At 45.6% G+C, this 22,548-nt stretch overlaps 1 protein-coding gene across 3 annotated transcripts in view; it reads left to right on the top strand.

Moving 5' to 3' along the window:
• DCLRE1C (DNA cross-link repair 1C) overlaps positions 1-22,548 on the top strand; it is a 343,172-nt gene that overhangs the window by 129,618 nt on the left and 191,006 nt on the right. For all 3 annotated transcript variants that reach the window (XM_086919715.1, XM_086919712.1, XM_086919710.1), the window contains exon 6: positions 174-275. In XM_086919715.1, coding sequence (XP_086775841.1) covers positions 174-275 — 102 coding nt within the window. The remainder of the gene's footprint in view (positions 1-173; positions 276-22,548) is intronic.

The following is a 22,548-nucleotide window of genomic DNA, read 5'->3' as shown; positions in this document are numbered from 1 at the left end:
TTTATTTATGTTTCAAAAACCAAAACATAAATAAAAGGCAATGTCATTTACAATAAAAATAGCTCAAACTCTCGCGCAAATGCGAGACCTATTGCATTGCAAATGCTTGTTTCCAATGTGATCATTTATTGAGGAGAAACTATCAGTATTGTAATGCTATTTCTGTTTGACAGGTTTTTGTTTCAGGGCAACAATGGAAACGTACTCTATACTGGAGACTTTAGACTTGCCAAAGGTGAAGTGTCTCGGATGGAGCTCTTGCATTCTGGTGACAGGTGAATATTTCCATGTCAATTTAATGTAATTTGCAAAGACTTAACCTAAGCTGAAATATAAAAGACATATTTTTAGTTGAGTTGTCCAGTGTCACGTTCCTACAATGTCTGTACCTTCTTTAACCCGGGTGTGGTGGGTCGGTACACTAATACATCAACTACAGGGATCTTTGTTTGACCTTAAAGCCACAGGTTAAAATCATGGCATGTCTGCTTAGCCTTTCATCTTTCGAAGTCGATAAAATGAGTACCACTGAGGTGGGTAATCGTGAAAATCTTTTATTCAGCATCAGAACGACCCAAGGGATGAACTTGCTCTTTACAAATACATGTAATGTTGTGTTAACTAGTAGAAGCCTTGAAAGCAAAAAAATGACGACAAAGAAACTGACGAAAGCATCTCTCCTAAACGAAGTACAGTTTTTGTATCAAGTTGAGCATTTGTCCATCCTGCTGCATGTTGACTTGCAGGTTACCACATTAATCAACATGTCTTTTCTCTTTTTTTATAAATTATTTTTCTTTTTTGGATTATGTCGATTATGGTTATTTGCAGTATACAGAGCAGGGTTGTACATACTCCTATCAATGTATTTTCTACATGTGAACCACCTTTAAGGCATGTACTTTCTGTTTACTATTGGTTTTTACTCTTCTCTTTTCTCTCCCCTAAACCCTGACTTTTCTAACATTGTGATACGGTCTACACAGGCCCCTACATCTCTGAGGTTTTAGTGGACATCCTCTATTCACATGCACTGTTCTTCTCACAATTCTCATTGATTCTTCTTTCTGCCATGTTGTCATATTCACTCTGTTTCAAAATTATGTTTGCTACTGCGGCCCTAGGTGGCTATTGGTAACTGTGGACATGGGTAAAATATACCCTCTTATTTGTTGGATCTGAGAGTCCAATCAGAAATGAGGACTCTCCAGGGCAATTGGTGGGTCTGATTTCTCCATTAATTCCTCATTTTGGGCCAAAAGCTGTGTGTGAAAGTAAAAACAAAACCTCATACTTGCCATGGGGTTGGTAACTGTTGTTACCATTCTCATAAGAATGAAAAGGTCACTGATACGGAAGCCCTGTAAGCCTACAATGACATGGCTCCAGTGTGAGATTCCAAAAAGCCTTCCTAGCACATATTGCACTCTTCTGAACACTCTAAGTCGTTTGCTGGAAGATCTCTTTTTCAATTCCTTCTGAGGTGAAGTGTTCTGGGAATCCCTTCCTGTCACATTAGCAGCCCCCCATTGCATGACGTAATGGCAAGCATTTATAGAATTTCTTATCATGGAGGTGAAATTATTCTTTGAACATATTGTGAGCTTGGAACCTCTTTGTCTGGGTCATCTCCTTCAAAATCGTGCTTGCTTTTTCAGTGTCTTTATTCCAACTTATTCTTCTAATTGGACACGACCGTGCCTCGTTTGGCAATGAGAGATTCATTTACAGGTGTTCCATGTACATTAAAATGTTTTGATATGCGCCCTCTGCAAGGCTTGTTGAAGATGAACAAACAGTAAGTTGGTTTGCATACCTAATCATTAATACCCAACGGCTGTGAGGCTTCTAGTATTTTCTGAACTTTGGAATACTGATTTCCACCTAAAATAAACATTTCAATAGAGGTTTCTAATGGTATTCTCAGGGAATTGTTCAGTTGTACTTTGTAGCTATTTCCCTGCTTTGTTTACAAAATTAACATTTTTATTTAAAATGAGATATCCGTATCACATACGTGAGAAGTAAAATAAAAAAGCAGACCTTGTATAAAGAAGATCCACACATACAAATAACGTCTTTTCTAATGTAATGGTGTTCAATCAAATTACATTGTGAGGTTCCGGAGTCTTCCAGGTCAAATTAAACATAATCAATAACTCAATCTGATTTATCCACATTTAGTAACTTGAAACAATTTTCAGTTCACCACAGCAGTTGTCTGGATGTAGACTTTCTGGCTGAAATAACAATTTGTATTTAGAATTAATCTAACACAGACAGAGCAATGGACATAAATAATTAATGCTAAAAGAAAATATGGAACAAACACCCACCCTTTCTACAGTGTAAGAGAAAATATTTTAAAACTCTTATCATTTATGATCAACACAGTCATTCCTCCATAACCACCATTGCCCACTCCCATTCGATAGTGAACATCTAAATGACCAGACGGTTTTGGGTCCTATCAGTACAAAAAGAAAGCACCAAGATTTTACATTTGTCATTAATCACACACAGAGATATGTAGGTTGCGTTATTCCATATTGTTAAACCTGTCACCCCCAAACATTTAGTGTTTTCCCCTTCCTGCTTAACTAAATCTGTTTTTGTTGGCCAGGACTCTGTGCAGTTTACCACTGGTAACCAGTTCTAAAGAGCTTGTACTCGCTCAATAAAACATGATTTTTGGCTTACACCTGATTGGCATTTAATAAAAAAAAGTTGATAATCAATTTTATTGATTTTTGGATAAAGCAAGAAAACAGTACAGCACAGGTAAGCAATAGCTATTTGGTACAGTGGTAGACTTTTGTTTCTGTTATGCGCGAGCATGTATTTCAACCCACTGCTTGATGCATTATAACTAGGGGTCCCGGTTTTATGGTATTTATTTTTTTGCCATTTCGTCTATATTTATCCATATTTATTTTTTGGGCATTTATTCTGTATTTATCCACATTTATTTTTGCCACAAGCAAAAGTCGACGCTACAGCTAGTATTTTTCCACATTTATTTAAATTGACAATGCACACATGTGCTCGGTTATTATTGGTCAACACTATACATTCATCTGAAAACTTTGCCATTTGCAGAATGTACCAAATATGCTTAAAAGTGCTATCACAAGCCATTTGTCTCAGAGCCATGCAGTTTCTGTCATCTGCAGAGTGCCACATCCTCTCCCCCACTGAACACCATACTGCCCCACTGAGAGAAACTCACACTGCCTTCAGCTGCAACCCAATTGTGCCCCGCTATAAACACCTGGAAGCAATTCAATTCAAAGTATGCAGTAGACTACAGTAATATGCTGCGTGAAAAAAGTAACAACATACTGGAAAAAAGCAAACACTCATAGGGAATACTACTTAAAGCTTTTACATTCATTATTCAGAAATCAATTAGCGTTTTTGCTTGAAAAGCTAACAACATGAAAAGAAAAGTAGCGCTTCATTGGCTAACTCTGTAAGGTGGCGGTGTTTTGAGTGTAAATACAACCAATCTGGCCACTTTGCGACTACTCTGTCTTGCTTTATTTAGTAATGTATTTATTGTTTGTATTTTACAACCTTTTTTCTCTCCTCCTGAGGCTGCATTTTGGAGTAGAAAAATGTATGACAAAGACATTTGCAGCAAAAGTGTTTCTTCTTTTTTTGGATCCATTTCACATAGGATCAAATGACAATCACGGTTTTCTACACGTGAGGAGGAGCGCAACAGAAAGAGGGAGAAGAGGAGGAAGAAAGAGTGGGGGCAGCAGTAGTGGAAACTGCCCTTGACCTTGTCCGGTGAAAAAAGGAAGAGACCGCCGCTGTGTAATTGAGCACTTTGAAGTGGCTTTGAATCATATCTGTGAGTGACCCGCTAATGCTAGACAAAAAACGCTAGAGCAGGTACCTTAACCGATTGAACTATCTCTATGAGATGCGTAATTGCTGGTGTTAGCTGTGGACGGCCCTGTAATAGGAGAGTGAGGCTACTTTTCGTACCCACAGTGGGGAAGGCACAGACCGAGGCACAGGCAGGTGTTATGTTAATACTTTTACTCAGACGCACTCACTGATCGCCCATGGCAAGCTGCTGCCCTCCTCCTCTTCAGTTATGCAACCTCCAAAGGCACAGTAGGGACCGTCCCCTGCTTGTCTCTGGCACCACAGACCTTTCCACCCAACCTGTTGGGCTACTGCTACCAGCACAACAAACGCGCTCTTCGATTAACAGAGGCTGCAAGTGCCCCCTCAGTGCCAGACCGAGTTTAATTTAATAGGCTTTGCCGCCCCACAAGGTGCTGGCATTCGATTCCTGCTTTTGCTGCCACCACAACTGCATACGCCATTGACTCCAGCCCCCCACCCTCTTCCCCGAGGGCACCTACTTTTGTTTTGAAATGGCTGCATATGCTGCAATTAGGCAGGTCTGGGGTCAGACCGTCAGCCTCTTGGCCACTCTGGGCGGCTTCTTTTTATTACCGGAGGGGTGAAAGAACAACAAAGCCTCATTAACAAGTAAATGGTCTTTCAAAGACCTGTGACGTACTCGGGTGCGGCTGTATGTGTGCCCAGGAAGCTGTCTCAGCCCGGGCTGACACCTCTTAACCCTCTAAGGAGGGGGAGACACCAGATAGTTGGGGGTGTGATTCTATTGATGTCAATGAAGACCTCACTCAATGGGTGGAGCGAAGCCCCTGGAAATGGCAGGGGCGTCAATGAAAGCATTTTATGTTACTGGAGGCAGGTCTGCTGGAGCACGGCAGCGCAGCAAAATGTACTAGTATTTTCCTGTTTTTATATATAAATACAGATTATGGAAAACTTGTTTTCCATCTGTATTTTTATATGTAAAAATCTGTTTAAACGGAAAACCGAGAGCCCTAATTATAATATACAATCTGAGTTCAAGAAAGGACAAGGTACCCCTTCATCCCACTTGGTTCAACCATTTGCCCCAGACCTTCTGGTCTCTGGATGGACACCCCCTAGCTTCGAACAGAGGCTTTTGATGTGCTGTGCACCAATCTATGCCTTTGCGCCATTTAGTTACATTCGGGGGCAGACTGTTTCCATGCAGTGGCGACATCTTCCTTGGCCACCATGATGGCGGTACCCAGGAGGAGTATGTCTGTCCTGGATCCTTCTAGACCATCCATAACTCCAAGGAGGAGATTCAAGAGGTTGTGTATTACCCCCCAACCCAGGACACCCGTGAGCTGAGATTCCAGTGTTTCCCAACATGAGGTAAGATGGGGGCAAGTCCACACCATATGATAAAAATCTGCCGGCTATACCCCACAGTGCATGCAAGATGGAGAGGGTCGCAGACCCGACTTGTTAAGGCGATTAGGGTTTAGGTAGGCGCTATGACGATAATATAGCTTGATTAGGCGCAGCTTGGCTGAAGTGGTAGTGGTTTTGGGAGTCATTAAGGCATCACACCAATCCTCGTCCTCGAGAGGACGCAGCCACACCTTCCATGGGTGTCTGAGCAAGTCAATCGTTGTTGGAACATTGTTAGTTTAGGAGCAGTTTATGCGTGGCACCCCTCTCTTCCCTAAGTCCCCCATCATGATTTGCCATTCCATTGGACTAAACTCTGGAAGTGTAGTGCCAGTCGATAGGTGTGGGCTGAGGGTGTGACGTAACTGCAGATATCTGTAAAATTGTGAAGGGTATAGCGGGTCTGTATGGAGCGTGTGTGGTCCCCCACCCACACAGTTCCCAATTGTGATATACCAATAAGGTCCCATCTCCTGAACCCCTTCAAAGCTCCGACCTCCCTGAGCCAAACTCCCTGCCAGAGAGGTGTTCGTTGGGTCAATTTGTTGTCCCATTGAGTGTGACGAAGGGCTGTATGCCATCCCAGCAGGACCGCTCGAGTCACCGATGGTAGGGCTCTGGGCACAGGGCCACCATACAACTTTGCCTGAATTTGTGAGAGTCATAGTTACCTTAATTTGATCCTATATGCTGAATATGGCCAGCCGCCATTGAACCAATCATGCAGGATGAGCAGCCGGGTTCTAAGATAATACAGATCGAGATTAGTCAATACCATGCCCCCATCGAAAGGTGGGATCTGGCAGTGGGCGAGAGCTATACGCTGCCTTGCGTTCCCTCCAAAGGAACTTTGTGGCAATGCTGCCTAGTTCCCTAAACCAGCTTCGCGGGAGGTGGAATGGGGTATTCTGGATAATGTATAAGAAACGGGGGAAGATCATCATTTTAAAACGGACCACTCTCCCCAGCGGGTTAAGTGGTAAGGTATGCCAGCCTCAGAGAGCCTCTTTGGCTTTCTTGACCTGTGGGGTGATATTAAGCGACCATTCCAAGTCAGGGAGTAATAAGACCCATATTCCTAGATATTTGAATGACTGCCACCTGATGGGGATGGTTTACTGCCAGCCAAAACATTCCCTTGAGAGGTAAAGGGGCAACAAGGTCGATTTGGCGGGGTTCAGCCGCAGGCCTGAGACCCCTTCAAAGCTATAGGGAATTTAGAGGCATCTGGGCTGGATCTGCAAGGAAGAGCAGCACATCATCTGTGTACAGGGTGATTTTGTCTTCGTGGGAATCCTTCCATTTCCAGCCCTGGATCTGGTCGTCAGCCCGGGTGAGGCATGCCAAAGGTTCTATCGCCAGGGCGAAGAGGAGGAGAGAGAGGGGACTTCCTTGCCTTGTTCCCCTTCTAATCAGGAGTGTTTCTGAGAGAGCTCAGTTTATGAGCACTCTCGCTCTAGGTTTGGAATATAGAACCCAGACGAAGCGGCGGAAGTGCTGCCGCAGACCCACTTCTGCCAACACACCGTCCAAGTATTGTCAGTCGACCGTGTCAAAGGCTTTCTCGAAATCAACTAGGAGTGCTAGGTAGGGGGTGAGTGACTGGTGATTTGCTAGAACCAGATGGAGAGGTAGCAGACAATGTCTTGTACTATGTGCCGGCATGAAGCTGCATTTGTCCGGGTGGACCAGTTTACTGAAAGATCGTCATAAGCGTTGGGATCATGGCGTATATCTTGTCCTCCGTGTTAATGAGCGAGATTGGACAGATGGGCGAAGGTGGTTGAGTTTTGGTAATGAGGACGATGGTTGCTGCATTTGTTTCAGGGGGAATCTCCCTGTCTCTGTGACCTCTTTAAGTAGGGCGTAGAGGTGTGGGACTAATATGTCTCAATATGTAGCGTAGTATTCTTGCGGGAAAACGCCAGGGCCTGGCGTTTTCCCTGCTGCTATCAGAGAGATGGTCTCACCTATTTCCTCTTGGGTGATAGGGAGATCTAAGCCGGCCGCTTCGCTCGCATTAAGGTGGGGAAGGTGAACACCTCCCAAGTTGGTCAAATCGGGAAGCGAGGCTTCAAGCCTTTAGACTGAATAAAGCCAAGAATAGTAGTCAGCAAAAGCCTGGGCTATTGCGGTTGGCGTCGGGTGTGTGACCCCGGATGGTTCCCGGACTACGGGGACTATACGGTTTGCCAAAGGTTATAATGCCAGCGTGTGCAATATTTTTCCCTTTTTGTCCCCCAGCCATACACTCGGGCCATGGAGGATCTCCATAGCAGCTTAGCTGATTTTAATGAGATTTGTTTAATATCTTCCCTCAGTATCTCGAGCTGCCTCTCACACGAATCCTCTGTCGCCTCAGCCAAGTTCCTCTCCAGGAGAGTTGCCTGTGCTTTGAGAAGGGTAAGTCAACTGTCTTGGGCTAGTCATTTTCCTTGAGTTGGCCCCTGGCAAAACCGCAAATAGTGGCTTTACCCGCTTCCCAGAGGGTACCTGGAGAGGGGACAGAGTCCTGATTAGTAAGGAAGTATCGTCGGATTTCCTCCCCTATTGCTTTTTTGATACCCTTGTCCTGGAGGAACCAGGCGTTCAGCCTCCAGATGGGGCAAAGTGTGTCAGAGGGGTCGCATACATAAAGGAGAAGGGGTGAGTGATCTGAGTTATCCCAGGGAAGGATGCTGATGTCAGACACTCTCTGGCATTCAGAGGCTGGCATGAAGATCATTTTGATGCATGCATGTGTATGGTGTGCTGCTGAAGTGTGGGTGTAGTGGATGCCTCGGGGTTCCAAGTTCTCCAGACATCACATAGGCCCAGGGTGGTTGCCCAACTCTACCAGTCGCTTTGCATGTGATGTCCAACCGAAGGATGGTATACTTGTGGTGTCAAGGTCTGGTTGCATGACCACATTGAAGTCACCCCTATTATTGTCCCACCCAGGGTCAGGGTGAAAACAACATCGGAACCTTTCTCAGGGAAGATGTGATCGTAGCAGGCCGAAAATATATGGACATTAGATTAAGGATATTCCCCCCTAGCGTCCCGGTTGGGGCCAAGAAGCAACCCTGGGGATCCCCAGTGACATGCGGGAGTACGAAGGGGAGACTATGCCTCAGGAGGCATGAGCCCTGTTCAAAACCAGAGTGCCATACTCTATTGAATACTTATCTTGCGAGGAAGGGACAGTGGTTGCCCAGGAGATGGGTTTCTTGGAGTAAGAGTACGTCAGGAGTGTGTCTTTTGGCTTACCTCAGGATTGCTGTCCTCTTTACTCTATCAAGCAGTCCATTGATGTTCCATGACAGAACTCGGAGCGCATCACCCCTGTTTAAATTCTGTGCCATGACCTATGTGCGGGGCCAGGGAGATATGGGGCTCCACTCCTTTTAGGGAACCGAGCTGGATTGCGAGCAGTTGTGATCTGGATTTCTGTTGCCGTTTTTAATTTACTTACAAGTATCCACATACCACGTACCCAGGACTGGTACAATTAAATGCTGATATTGGGCTTGTAGCATGTATTTGTCCACCCATCTTAAGTAGCCCTTCAAAGCATGTCTCAGGCTTACCATTTGAGCTTGTGTGCAGTTTTAAACTGTCAATTAGTCTTGGCAAATTTAACCTTTTGCCTAGCCTTAAACTCCCTTTTTAGGTCTCGCCTAGACGAAAGCAAAAGCGAAGCTTTTGCTGTCTATGCGAGACAACTTATGTTGCCGCTTTTCTGGGAATATTGTGGACATCAGACTGTGACGAGCCTGTCCTCCTGGAGATTGCAGCTCGTGAGCGCGCACGTCGCGTCGCCCTGCCTGCTATTCGCATTCACACAAAGGCTCCCGCACGCATGCGCACATACACACACTGCATACACACACACGCACCCCCTTTAACAGACACACGCGCACACCCCACCCCCACTCACCCCTCCTCCTCCGCAACACACTCACCTGTTCGGGCGGACCGGGACTCGATCAGGAGCCCGAGGGCTCCTCGGACAGTGGCTTCTCTCTCGTCTCGCGCCGCGATGGGGGCGGGACTCCCGGTTGGGGCCGCGCTGCGATTGGCCGGCTGCCCAACCGCTTCCGGGTCGCCGCAGGCAGCGCGGCGGCCCGGCGGGAACTTGATGAAACTCCCTGGGCTGCAGTGGTGAATAGAAATTCAGCTGCGTGGCAGTGTCTATGGTGGTTTTGCGACTCCGCAAAGAATAGACTGCTGTAGAGCGATCTGGAGGACCTGGGCGTCAGAGAGCCCACAGACTCTCCTTTTGGTACCAGGAAGGAACCGAGACTCTGCAACAGTGCAAATGCCGAAGTCTGGTCGGGCTGTAATTGCAGGTACGGGGCTACAACTGCTTTAGCAGTGATCACTCGGTGCAGGACTGCAGCTACGAAAGTTGTGGCTGCTTGCAGGCTGATCACAACTGCCTAAGTTGCGACCGGCCTCTGTAGTAATACAACTGCTGAAGATGTGACGGGCACGTGTAGGGGTGCATCAGCGGAATTTCTGGTTAGGCACGAGGGGTTGCACCAGCCAAGTATCTCCAGGTCCTGTTGACGGCTTAGTCGTGAGCCTATTGTCAGACCAGCGCTTTGGGACAATACTGTTAACTAGCTGGGACAGCGTTGAATCAAGAAGCGCCACAAATGAGCAGCACCGGCTCACTCAGCTGCAAAGTCCTGTTCTTCAGTGGGGCACACAAACCCACAGCGCCTTTCGCCGCTTTCTGCGTGGTATATTACGTTCAAATGTTACCTTTACATTGGGAACGCAAAGCTCGTAAAATTTCCAAGTCCAAGCGTAAGTAGCATAATTAGTCCAGTTTTCTACACTTGCATTCTGGACCTGAAGTTCGGAGTTTATCATGTGATTAATGACTACATATCAAGGAATGCAGAGAGAAACCTGGACTGACTGAGCTTCTCAAGCACGAACATAGGAAACATGGGAATAGGCGGGCACTCTCACTAGAATGAGCTTTCTATCTTTACTGTTCTATGCTGGGAATAGGAGGGCACTCTCACTAGAATGAGCTTTCTATCTTTACCGTTCTATGCTGGGACAGGCAATGCCCTCTTCAGACCTCTCAAGTTGACCCATGTTCACCTGCTCCAGTTTATTTTTTTGTTGTCTGGGGATTGTAGTCATGCATTTGTTCAAATTGAGATTTTATACTGCAAGCATTAGAAATATAATGGCAAGGGAAGAATGGAAGATTACATAATAGGTTATGATGGGTTACGGTAGTAGCAAACTTGGTATAACAAGCATTTGCAACGCAATAGGTCTCGCATTTGCGAGAGTTTGAGCTGTGTTAGCATTGTAAATGACAGTGCCTTTTATTTAGGTTTTAAAAAACAAAACTTAAATAAAAGGCATTGTCATTTACAATGCTAATAGCTCAAACTTGTATAAATGCGAGACCTATTGCATTGCAAATGCTTGTTAGTATATATAAGTCACACCTAGGGTAGGTCCTAAACAACCCATAGGGCAGGGTACTTTGTACTTAAAAAGTTGAACGTGCACTTTTAAGTTTTTCATTTCCTACTAGTGAAAAACTAGAAAAACAAATCATTTTTCACTGCTTTGAGGACTAACTCTCCTATAGGATAACACTGGGTTCCCTTATTAATTTAATAAGTGATACCTGTTCTGGAACAGGCAGATATATCATGTTTGGTGTCTAAAGAATGGTAATTTAAAATCCTTCATAATGGTTCAGTCAGATTTTAAGTCCCAATTCTGAAAATGCCATGTTTAGAAAAATTGGATTTTCATTCTGTAACCATGTGGTTCCCTTGTCCTGGGTCACCTGAATAGGCATAGATGGCCTTTGTGTATTCCTCCTAGACAGTGTCACAAAGAGGGACTGGACTGTATGTTGGCATGATGTTGGCAAGGTGCTCATCCTGACAAGTCAGGGGGGTGGAGAGCTGTCACCTACCACACTATCACTTTAATAGAGGCTGCCTCCTTCAATCACAAAGGACTTCACACTAGCCTTTTGTCACCACAGACATCTTGGGACCAGGACAGGGAGGCAGAACATTTCAGAACCATCTCTGAGGGCAAAACTCCAGAAGTTTCTTCCACTTCAAAGCTGGCACTAGGTAGGAAAATAGGACCCTTAACCCCACTCTTCAGTACTCTCTTTGACCTGTGTATACTGCAGGAGGACTGTGCTGCTGCTTGACAACTGGCCTGCTCTCTCAGAAGAAAGAATGGACCTCCTTCCTTCATTCCCGGCAGAGTGACTTCACGGGTCAGATGGCTGACTTCCTGTTCTGAGCTGCAATGACACAACTATCTCTAGAGGCCTCCCTGCAACTGCCCAGCTGACCTACTGCACTGGACATGCATGAGCTGTGCTGACATCTGCCTGAGTGAGTTCCTGATCCCCCAAGAAGTGTATCCCCAGGTCTCTTGGCTGGCATCACTTGATCTCTGCTTGTGAACAGAAAGAGAAAAGCTGAGGTTTTAGGCTCTTTGCGATCAAGAACGGGCCCTTTTGTGCTGAGATCTTGCCACCCGCGACGCCTACCAGTGCGAAGCTCCGATGGACCAGACTCTTTGCGCTACAGCAACAGCCAGCAATCACGAGCAACACAAGATCTGCACTTGGCTACAGCATTGACAGCCCATGGGGACCGCCAACACGAAGCCTCAACTATGACTGTCCGCAATGCCAGACAGAATCTTTGCGCTACAGCAACGACCATCCACGCCGCTGCACCTGCCCTTCGTACCACAGCGTCAACCATCAGTAACACACTCCGGGCACCTCGCGGCCTCCTCCACCGTAAACTTGACTTTTCTTTCTGGACTTTTCGTGGGTAACTTTTTCAGTGAGACTCACCTGGTCCCTGTACTTGTGACTTTCCCTTGGTCTAGCACTACCAGATAACTACGAGTGACGCTATGTGCTTCTGCATGCTATATTTACCTAAATCTTTGAAATTACATATATCCAGTTCTACTGTTTGGATTTTTGTAGTTTTGGCATCAAATAATGTATTACATTTTACTCTAGTTTTCTAAATCTGTGTGTGATTTTTCTTGTATTGTACTTTCACTTTATGACTGTTTGTGTGCTGCATAAATACTTTACTCATTGCCTCTAAATTAAGCCTAACTGCTTTCGTGGCAAGCTATCAAATGGTTAAGCACAGGTTAATTTAGTGACTTTTGTGGTTCACACGGACAAGGATTGTGGTTGTTGCTTGAGAAGGGCTCACACCCTCTCATTCAACAACCCAATATCTCACATTGGTGGGATTCAGTACTTGTGCACTGCCATTCAATGATTTTGTGTAACACAAAAAATTCTGTTATAAATGCCAGATTCTACCTCCTTTTAAATTTTCCTTAAGTGGCCATTTTTGCTTTTTCCAAACTCCCCCATTTTACCTGTCTGTGCCTTTACCTGCAAGCTTGGAATTTGAGCTCCTTAACCTGGAAAGCTACACTGCAGCTGAGCCCAGAGCATTCTGCAAGAAGATGGGGTTTCCAGCAAATAGGGGCTCCAAGAAGCTGGAGCTCCAAAAGACCCTCAGGGCCTGGGAGGAGGTTGTAAGCCACAGCCGAAGAGGAGGCTATGGAGAAGCGGGAGTATGGCCAGTGCACAGGTCCTGAGCTGCAGCACTCAAAGGAAGAGGACAACTAACCCCCAGAAGTGCAGCGCCATTTCAGGGCAGGGTGGAGTGTGTCTTCCTATGGTCTGTCATGTAGAGAAGCTGGAGGGAAGAAGATCTGAGAGGGAGTTCAGTTGGCAACTGGCTAAGCTAAACTTGGACGGTGCCAAGGAGGAAGCTGCTACCAAGAGTGCTGCTGATGAGGCCTTCCGGGCCTTTGAGGAAATAAAACTTGCCCTAGAGAAGGAGAAAGCTGAGGCTGAGAGACCATTGGCTGAAAGGAAGTTGGTCTTAGCTCATAAAGGAAGCCCGAAAAAGGTGGATATTAAAGCAAAAGAAGCAATGAGGTTCCGACAGCAAAAAAGGAAAGGGCAATGGGTGTGGGAACCCAGTCCCTGAAACGACAACTGTCCAGGTTGAGGGGGTACTAGTGGAGGCCGTCCAGTAGTCTACCTGGGAGGATATTACAGCTCTGGGAGACCTGCCTACGTTGCTGAAAAGCAAGTTAAGGGTGGGTCTTCCAGGGAGGAATTCTGCAAAGCACAGAATGAGTGACCCACCCTAGAGGGTAAGCTGAGGCCCAGGCGTTGGTGGTTTCCCAGTGCTACAGAGCCTTCCTACAAAAGATGATGGATGGAATACAGAGCAAATCAAACATTCACCCCTAGTCAAGAGATCTGGGTTAAATCCATTGCTGACTCATGACATACCCCTGATAAGACAAAACCTTTGCCAGACTTGTCACCCAACTGTATTGGCCCCGTATGAAGACCGCCTCAGGGCATTCTACAGGTCCTGTCCCATCCACCAGGCCAGTGGAAAAACAGGGATAAAGCTCCAGTCTCCCCTGGTTCGCTTACCTGTAGTTGACACCCCCTTTGAAACCATTGGCATTGACCTTTTTGGGCCCTGGGCCCCCAAACTGCCGTAGGAAATAGGTTTACCCTAATTTTGGTGGACTATGCCTCCAGATATCGAGAGGCCAGCTGGATGCCTCTTTCTATATACCAATCCTGCAGGCCCATCGGTGCTACGTTCGGTTCATGATAGCACAGAAACATTCTTTGTTATCTGTGCTCCCTTTTGGTCTCACCAGTGCCCCGCAGGTGTTCACGAATGAGATGGTGGTGGTAGCTGCATACCTTCGGAGGTTAGGAAACCCAGTTTTCCCCTTCCTTCACCCCAGGTAGTTGTGTAACACCTCAAGATGACGGTGATGTGCCAGAGTCTCACCTGACTCCTTCTCAGATGGTTCTCTTCAATGGAGCCATTCTGCACACAATACAGTTTGTGCCTTCCCCCTGGTGAGTAAAGGACATTCAGGCTGTGATCCTGATCTTTCAGCCTTTGTCCTGGATTTCAGTGAGGTAGACTCTGAGGCTACTGGGACATATGCCCTCCTGCATCTTGCTGGTCAAGCACGCCAGGTGGCATATGTGGTCTCGGTAGTGGGATCGGAAGTTCCAGTTGGTCCAACTTGAAGGGTGTCTCTCCGACCACGCCCAGATCTCGGAGGAGACTGTGAAAGATATTCAGTGGTGGTTACTGTACTGCGTCAGCGACAGACCCCTTTCTCTACCCCACCCTTAGTTGACTGTGGTTACTGATGAATCCCTTCTGGGTTGAGGTGGCCATCTGGCGGAGGTGTGGACTCAGAGGCCTCTGGTCTCCAACCGTGGCGAGTGCATATCAACCTTTTGGAGCGAAGGACCATCTGCTTGGTGTTGAAAGCCTTCCTTCTGTCCATCAAGGGGAAGCTAGAACATGTGCTCATGGACAACACTCCCACCATGCAGTAATGCAACAACAGGGAATGGTGGGGAAACGGGCCTTGTGCCAGAAGGAAATGGGTGAACCACATGGCAGGATCTTTTAATGTTAGGACGGATGTGCTTAGCCTTTAGCGTCTTGCAGATTACGAGAGACCGTTATACCCGAAGATGGTATAAGGTCTTTTCTGCGAATGGGGAGAACCATGGCTCAATCTGTTCACCATCACCAAGAACGCATAATGTCAGCACTTACGCCCTATGGAGTTCCCAAGGCATTTCTCACCCTGACACACGTTCCGTCTCGAGTGGAACTCAGGACTCCTGTATGCCTTTCCGCCGATTCCACTGTTGTCCTGAGTTCTCAAGAAGATCAGTACAGACGGTGGCCAATTCAATTTGGATACTGATGATATGCTAACCAGAACTCCTGGGCATGAGCATCTGTTCTCTGCTCAGGCTGCCCCTCTGGGACGTTCTGCTTTCTTAGCAGCTCTACAGGGTTCTGCAACTGGGCCTGTGCAATTTCCACCTTTATGCTTGGAGATTGAGACGAGACAGCTGAACATCTTTGATCTACCGCTGTAGGTGGTTAATGTCATCTTGGCAGCAGGCGTCCCTCAACAAAACCTGAATCCACTTGTCGTTGGGACAAATTTGTGGCTTGATGTGGTGCTCTGCAGATAGAATCCCTCCAAGCGAAAAATGGCTAGGCTGAGCAGTGGAGAACCATCTCCCACTGGATCATGCTTTTCATTAAATTTGCTAAGCACTGGCCAAAAAGTAGCCTCCTGAAGGTCTCTGGAAGGATCAGACCCAAAGCTGCTAGCACTGCTTTGGCAGGTGGAGGCTTTTTTTCTTCCTCAGGAGGAAAAGGACATCACATATGGTCCAACCTGCCAAGGTGTGCTCAAATTCATGTTAGCAACCTCTGAGTCGCCCAGGATTTATATGTGGGCAGCCCTATATTATGCAAATATGTTTGGCAAACCTAGTTCCCATCTCTTTCTCCCAACCTCTTTCCCAGTCAAATAGGCCTGCTCAGTCGTTTCCTTTGCTGTGAAAACTTCTGAAACTCCTCTATAAGCCCTTATTGAATTCTAACAGGATCAGCCTGAAACACATATGGAAGGTGATTGGACTATATTTATTTTGATAAAGGGTAAATTATTTCTCCGAGATTAACCTGTTACGTCATCCGATCAAGTCCAACCAGATATCATGCAGTAGAGCAAGTGTAGCAGATCGTAAAGATTCCCTAAGCCCCATATACTTCACTAATTTTCCATAGTTCTGAAAGGAACTGAATCCCTAATCAGAGGCTTGCCTCCTTCTTGCCTAAAAGGGTCTTATCGCCATTAACCTTAAAACCTGATATCTTGCCTAAAGACCGGAGCAGTGAAATCAGTGGGAGTTGGTACAATGCAGTATCTTCAAGAGTAAGTATGACATCCTCTGCAAACAACGAGATTATGAACATCCTGTCTTTCAGCATCGCATCTTTCATTGCATTATTGTGTCATATTGGGGCAGAGAACTAACTGATCCATAGCCAAAACAAAAAACAAGCATTGGCATAGCCAATAGGTTTTGCCTTTGGGACCTTATAAGTGTTTAACCATGCAACAGTTGATGTCGTAGCACCAAGGATATTGTGCTGCATAAGTAAATACTAATAAGGTACCAAAAGCTAGACCTATTGGCTATGCCAATGCTTGTTTTTCATTTTGACTGCAGTGAGACTCTTTGAGGCATGACTGCTACAACACTCTGTGAATGACAACGATGGGCTTTTCAATTGTTTATATTTGTCTATTACTAATTTGCTGCATCTGCATGAGAGTATGTGAAATGCGCCATTTTATTCAGATTGAAATTATCTAAAAGATTTGAACCAAAAAACGCACGTGAACCAGACTTGCTAACTTGGAAATGTTATGCAGTTTACTCCCAATACAGATTTTCTGTACAGTTACAGAGAACACATTGAATATGAACAATAAGCCAAACATGTTTACATATACAGCAGAAGGCTGCTGGGGCGTCTTCTTAACCAGTGGAGTGAACCCTAAACTCAAGCTATGCAGAATACATTGTTTAAGTAACTTGTAGCGGGTAATTATGGGATTCAGCAACTCCGATGCTCTCCTTTCTGCTCACCTAGAACATGACATTTCACCAAAGGACTTCGACAGCTCCAAGAACAAAATGTTACTAGCAGCTTTAAATAATGCAGCCTGTTTAGGTCTCACTGAAAGCATTGCTTTAGCAATGCTTGTTTGGCGAGATTATAGTAAGGCTTTCAAAAGTCTACCCAAACTGCGGATTAGGTACAGTCATGTGAGCCGGGCGCGTGCACATCACATCACACACCATTTGTTATCAGCTTGTGAGCCTCGGTATCAGACTTCAAAGTAATCCGCCCCCCCGCCCCCCCCATCAGACCTCAAAGGAATCCGCTCCGCTCCCCCGCCACCCCCCTGCCAAGCAATGCCGAGAGCTTGTTTGTCACTGCTCCGAGAGGCTTCTTTGTATCAGCCTGACTGCATGCTTGTTTTTTAATGTGGTGGATACTCACTGCCATCTAGTGGCCATGTTTTATAGTGAAAAGCTTCAGTTTTTCCAGTGGGTTCATATAGGATCACTCCCGGTCTCTTGTTTACTTTAGGTGTGTTGTTATTATTTAGTTTCACTCTTTTCCCCACTTGTTTAAGTACTATTGAAACGGCTTAGTAAAAATGCATTCCATGTACCGACATGAAATACATTTTTACAAAGCATTTTCATTTGTACTTAAAAAGCAAAACAGCAGAATGTAAACTGCCATTTGTCAGATCTCCTCCTTGCCAGCACTGCTCCTACCTTCCACCCCACCCCACACCCTCCTTCCCACCCTCCTACATGTCTCTGCCAGTCCTATCCTCAACAACCCTGTGGCCGCCCACCTCCCTTATGGTCTCTGCCCCTGGGTCTTCCACACTGCCCTGCTCTTCCTACTCTTTGTCCCTACGGCCTGTCCTCTCCCTGCCCCGCCACTTCGCCCCCCCTCCTCCTCTGCATGTCCCTACCTCCTTCTCTCTCGTTCCCCCAGCCTCTTCACTCTCTCCCTCCTCTCTCGCCACTCTCCCTCAGTATTTACATTACAAGGGTGCCCCCCAGGGTGTGTGTCCCTCTCTGTGACTCCTTGGTTGAGCCCTCCTCCTCTGTGCCCACCCCCCCTATCGGCGCTAGCCTCACATACATGCAAATAGGCTGTGTGCCCCAACCGTCTTTTCTGCTTCTTTTACCTTCCCCCTCCGCCCCTACAGTCCCGTGCCCTCTTCACCCACCCCCTCCCTCCCTCCCAAATCACCGCAGCACCTCATCTGTCTCTTCCCCCTCCATCTCTCCCGCCCTCCTTTCCCTCCCGTTATCCCCGCTCCGCTGTGCCGTCTCCCAGGGCCTCCTGCCTATCCCCGAGCCTCGTCCTCCCCGCACGGCCTCAAGCGCCATCGCTCCAGGGCTCCAGCCTTGTGCCACTTCCCAGCCTCACGCACTGCCCTCTCGTGCAGCTTCCCTTTTCACGCATACACTCCTTCTTCGGAGGTCTCCCGCGCGCCGCCTAACTCTTCTGTTATTTTTCTTCCTTCTGTTTTTATTTCTTTATTGCACACACACAACCCCACACACACACACAACCCCACATGCACACACACACACACCCCACATGCACACACAACCCCACACGCACACACAACCCCACACGCACACAACCCCCCCACACACAAACCCAGACACACACCCAGACCCCCCCACACACCCGCCCACACACATTCCACACACACAACCCCCCCACACCCACACACACACCTACACCCACACACACACAACCCCACACACCACCTCACACACAATGGAACACGTGCATCTTTTTAGGCTGAAAAGCCGCAGGGATAGCAAAAGGTCTTTTTGCATGTGCACTGCGTAGGCGAGACCTAATAAAGGGGCCAACTAGCATCCCTGCTTCATGCTCCTGTACAGTTGGAAGGAATCCAAAATGACATTGTTAACCATGACTTAAGCTTCGGATTAAGCCACAGTAAGTGTCTTTTCAGACCTATTGACCAGTAGTGTGTTAAATTGGCCCCTGGTCTGGTAGGCATTTGGTGTATAAGCCCATTTAGCAGTAGCCAGATTATTTTCGAACCCACACCAGAGACCTCGTCCTCAAGCTGCCCCATAAAACATCATTCATTGCATCAAAACCACAGTACTAACAATGTTGAACGTTGTACGAGTTATAAATAACTCCTTAATATGTGTCTTAATTAAGGCTCTACTAAATGGTTCATTCAATATATATCTGCGGAGTGTCTAAATCTGATCCCTTAGTGCACTAGGTTCAAGACCAAAGACAGACATCACCAATCTTTGGTCTGTCAAAGTTATTGAGTCCATCTGTTTTTCTCTCAAACATCTTAGTAGCCTGGTTGATATCATAACGTAGTCAATCCTTGAGAAAGAACGGTCAACGGGAAAATAATACTATTTTGCCGCACTCCAACATGTTTACCAGGCTGAGATCATCAAAATATACATGTAGGCCCTCTGATGCCACCCAGTTGATGCTCCCCTGCCACCTGAATGGACCATTTCAAGGTCATCACCCAAAAAAAAATGTTTGTAAAAACAGCGACTATGAATAGCAAACACATCTGCATTCTTTCTCCTAATGAAGGAATGTATCCGGGGCATTTTGGACAGAGAATTGAACTATTTAGTATTCAATCAAACTTGAAAATCACATGCTCTAGGGTATCAGAGTCACCAAGGAATCAGTCGACAGGTCCCTAGACACTACAAGCCAATCCCCCACATCCAGGAAATTCTCCGCCTGCTCCCAAAAAAGGAGCGTATAACAACAGACTTAAAATTAAAACAAGATACCTTAGCCAACTCGCCGATTACTGTAGCCTAACTTCTCCTCTGTAGGAAATATTATGCAGGTCATTCCTGTGCCCAATCTCCACCCCTGGGTCAGTCACCCTGCCACTCCCACTATGCCCAGACTATGACCCTTAAAGTGTCAGGTATCATCAAATGTATTTCAATTTGCTCCCCAAAGGCAAGGAAAGTGTAAACATAAGTGTACGATTGTATCAGCGCTTATACAGTGCATAGCCAATTTCCCCAGCTGTAATCCAGTGCTTTATCGTGTGCCCACCCACTCTCCCGTCCTCCCATGCACCTCATCCAAAAGAAGAGAAGGAAATGAGTTCCAGGGTGTCAGACATGAAGTTGAACCCCTGAGACACCTGGCCTGTTGTAATCCTTCCAGGTTGTTTTTGACAGCAACAGTCCTTATTTGCCCCCAGTAGTCATTCCTGCTTGACTGATCTGGTTTATCTGTAGGTTCCAATTACATTGGATTGAAATACAAAAACTCAAACACCCCTACGACCTCTGAAAATCCACACACCACCAACCCCACCCAGATGTATATATTACTCAAGAAGTGATAGCGCCTTTATAGATATAGAAGAGTCTGATTTTCCATTAAAAGAGCTTTTTGGTTTAATTTTCAATAGAATAGTTAATCAATTTCGGGTGCAACGTGGCAAGGGATCAGTCAGGGAGGTGGTACGCCACAAAAATGCTTCTTTTCCTATTTTGACTCCCATTGGGTTCTTTGCTGTCGTCTATTTAAAACAGTCAAACAACTCCGCTCACGCCAATACTGATAGCAATTTACCATCACTCATCATGATCACACACGACACTTGATATGACCATATATTTGATTGTTCTTGGTTTTATACATATCATTTTATACCAAAAAATGTTTTCAAGATGAATTGTTCATCTGTTAGAACAACAATTTTCCACAAACCCTTAAAAAGCACAGGGAGATACAGAACATTGTTAGATTAAATAACATGCATTAAAACGCTACAAATAATCGGACAAAACATTAGGCAATGCATTTCTATGAATCACCTAATACAGAAATATGAATAGCTCTGATTCTGTGATTATAAATCCAATTTGTCCTTTTTGAAAAAGAAAACAAACAATGCCCTTTAGGCTGGCGTTACAACGCCCTACTTGTATATTCCTTTTACAAGAGCAATACCAAACAGTGTGCCCTTAGGGCTCATTTAAAACATCCCAATATGTCATTTCATTCACGTCATGAGCCACAATAGTGGATGCTTGTAGAGTACACTTGTTTGGTGAAACAACAGTTGACACGTTTTGAACCCTATTGTGTTTCTTTCAGGGTTCTCCTCAGGACTCAGAACACACAATGAGCTCTTTTATCCACAATTAGTCTCTCATGATTGCTTGTCATGTTTTACTACTATTACATCACATCCTATAAAATACAACCTTCTGAGCGTGGCACCTACAACTTTACCTATGTCTCCTAGCCCGGAATCATTGGGTCCACAAACTCCAGACCCAGTAATCCCAGGCCTAAGGACACCAGACTCAGAGCCTTGTGAGGAGCAGCGGTGGCTGTGTATAGATGTCATGCGTGGACCCACCCATCTACCCGCTTGCAGCAGAATCGGGGGCAAAAGCAAAATGTCCCCTAGCTGAAGTCAAAGATGATCTGCGCTCCTCTGTCCATCTCCCCCCCCCCCTCACACACACACACACACACACACCCAGCAGAGGTAAACAAATCTGCCACAGTTGCCATCTTCTCCAAGCACCTGACAAATGTTGCAGATGTATGCCTAATATTAATCGCAGATGGGAGGGAAAATGTGGAATTGGGCCCAGTACTTTAAAGTGGGCATGTCATTCCCCATTCTTTGGGTGTGTGTGGGGGGGAATAACTTGTAATACCCCGTTAACTAAGAGAGAAATACTGGCCAGAATCATGGATTCTTGCCCTAGCTTATTCCCGTGAATTCACAGCAAACTTGTATTGATGACCTCAGTATTCTACTTGCCTATCATCTTTATTCGATAGTAACTTTGAAATGTATTCACTGCCACAGTGCCTGTTATTGTCCACTAGTAGTTTACATGCCTTTAAATTACTTATTAAATTCTCTAGCATCACAGTTGTGTAGTTAATTTGTGCCACCCATTTACTCTTGAGTTCTAGGCCTTTCTTATTATTTATCAATTTTTGCGTATGAAAGAAGCTAAAAATGTACATATTTCACATTAACACCACAGTTTTCCGCAAATGTGTAAATATAAAGGTGCTTTCTGTTCTGCATTGCTCAAATGAATCAAGCAGTAAGTCTGTATTATCATTTTGTAGTAATACTAGACAAGAGATTGGTAGGGTACTTAGGGAGGCTCAAGAAGTATTGTATTCCTATTCGCACATTATTTCCTTTCATATAGTACTTTCTACCATTACTGCCAATATGATGTTTCTGACAGATTATGCCACTAGAAGTGTAAACATTTCATAATTTCGACGACCTCCTACCATTCTCTGCTCAGTTCTGAGCCTAGTAATTTGTCAATAGGGAAGAGTTATAGAGCAGCAGTGTTTCCTTAACAGTGCCAGGTTTTTAGGATAAATGCTGATCATTAATTTCTATGCACATTTGTTGTATGTGGATATCCTGAAAGTTTGATACATATCATGCCCTTAATGAGATTCGTTATATTCAGTTTATTTACTATTGAGACCACAATAGACCATTGAAGGTGATCGGCCATTTTAAAAATGAAAGTCCACCTACAGATGTCATAGTTTGGCTTCACATTTGGTTAACTTTGCACGTGGGTTCATGCCAGCCCCAAACAAGGATGAGGCTACTGTTTGTGCCAGGATCACAGAGATGCCCGAACAGGACCTATAGTTGATCTCCACTTAGGTTTACCGCTACTGAGAGTTCAAAAACATTAAAAGCGTCATA

This window comes from Lissotriton vulgaris, chromosome 1_1 (genome assembly GCF_964263255.1).
Source record: "Lissotriton vulgaris chromosome 1_1, aLisVul1.2, whole genome shotgun sequence".
In the NCBI taxonomy this organism is placed as follows: Eukaryota; Metazoa; Chordata; class Amphibia; order Caudata; family Salamandridae; genus Lissotriton; species Lissotriton vulgaris.
Note: the sequence above shows the minus strand (reverse complement) of the source record. Positions and strands in the feature narration are given on the sequence as shown.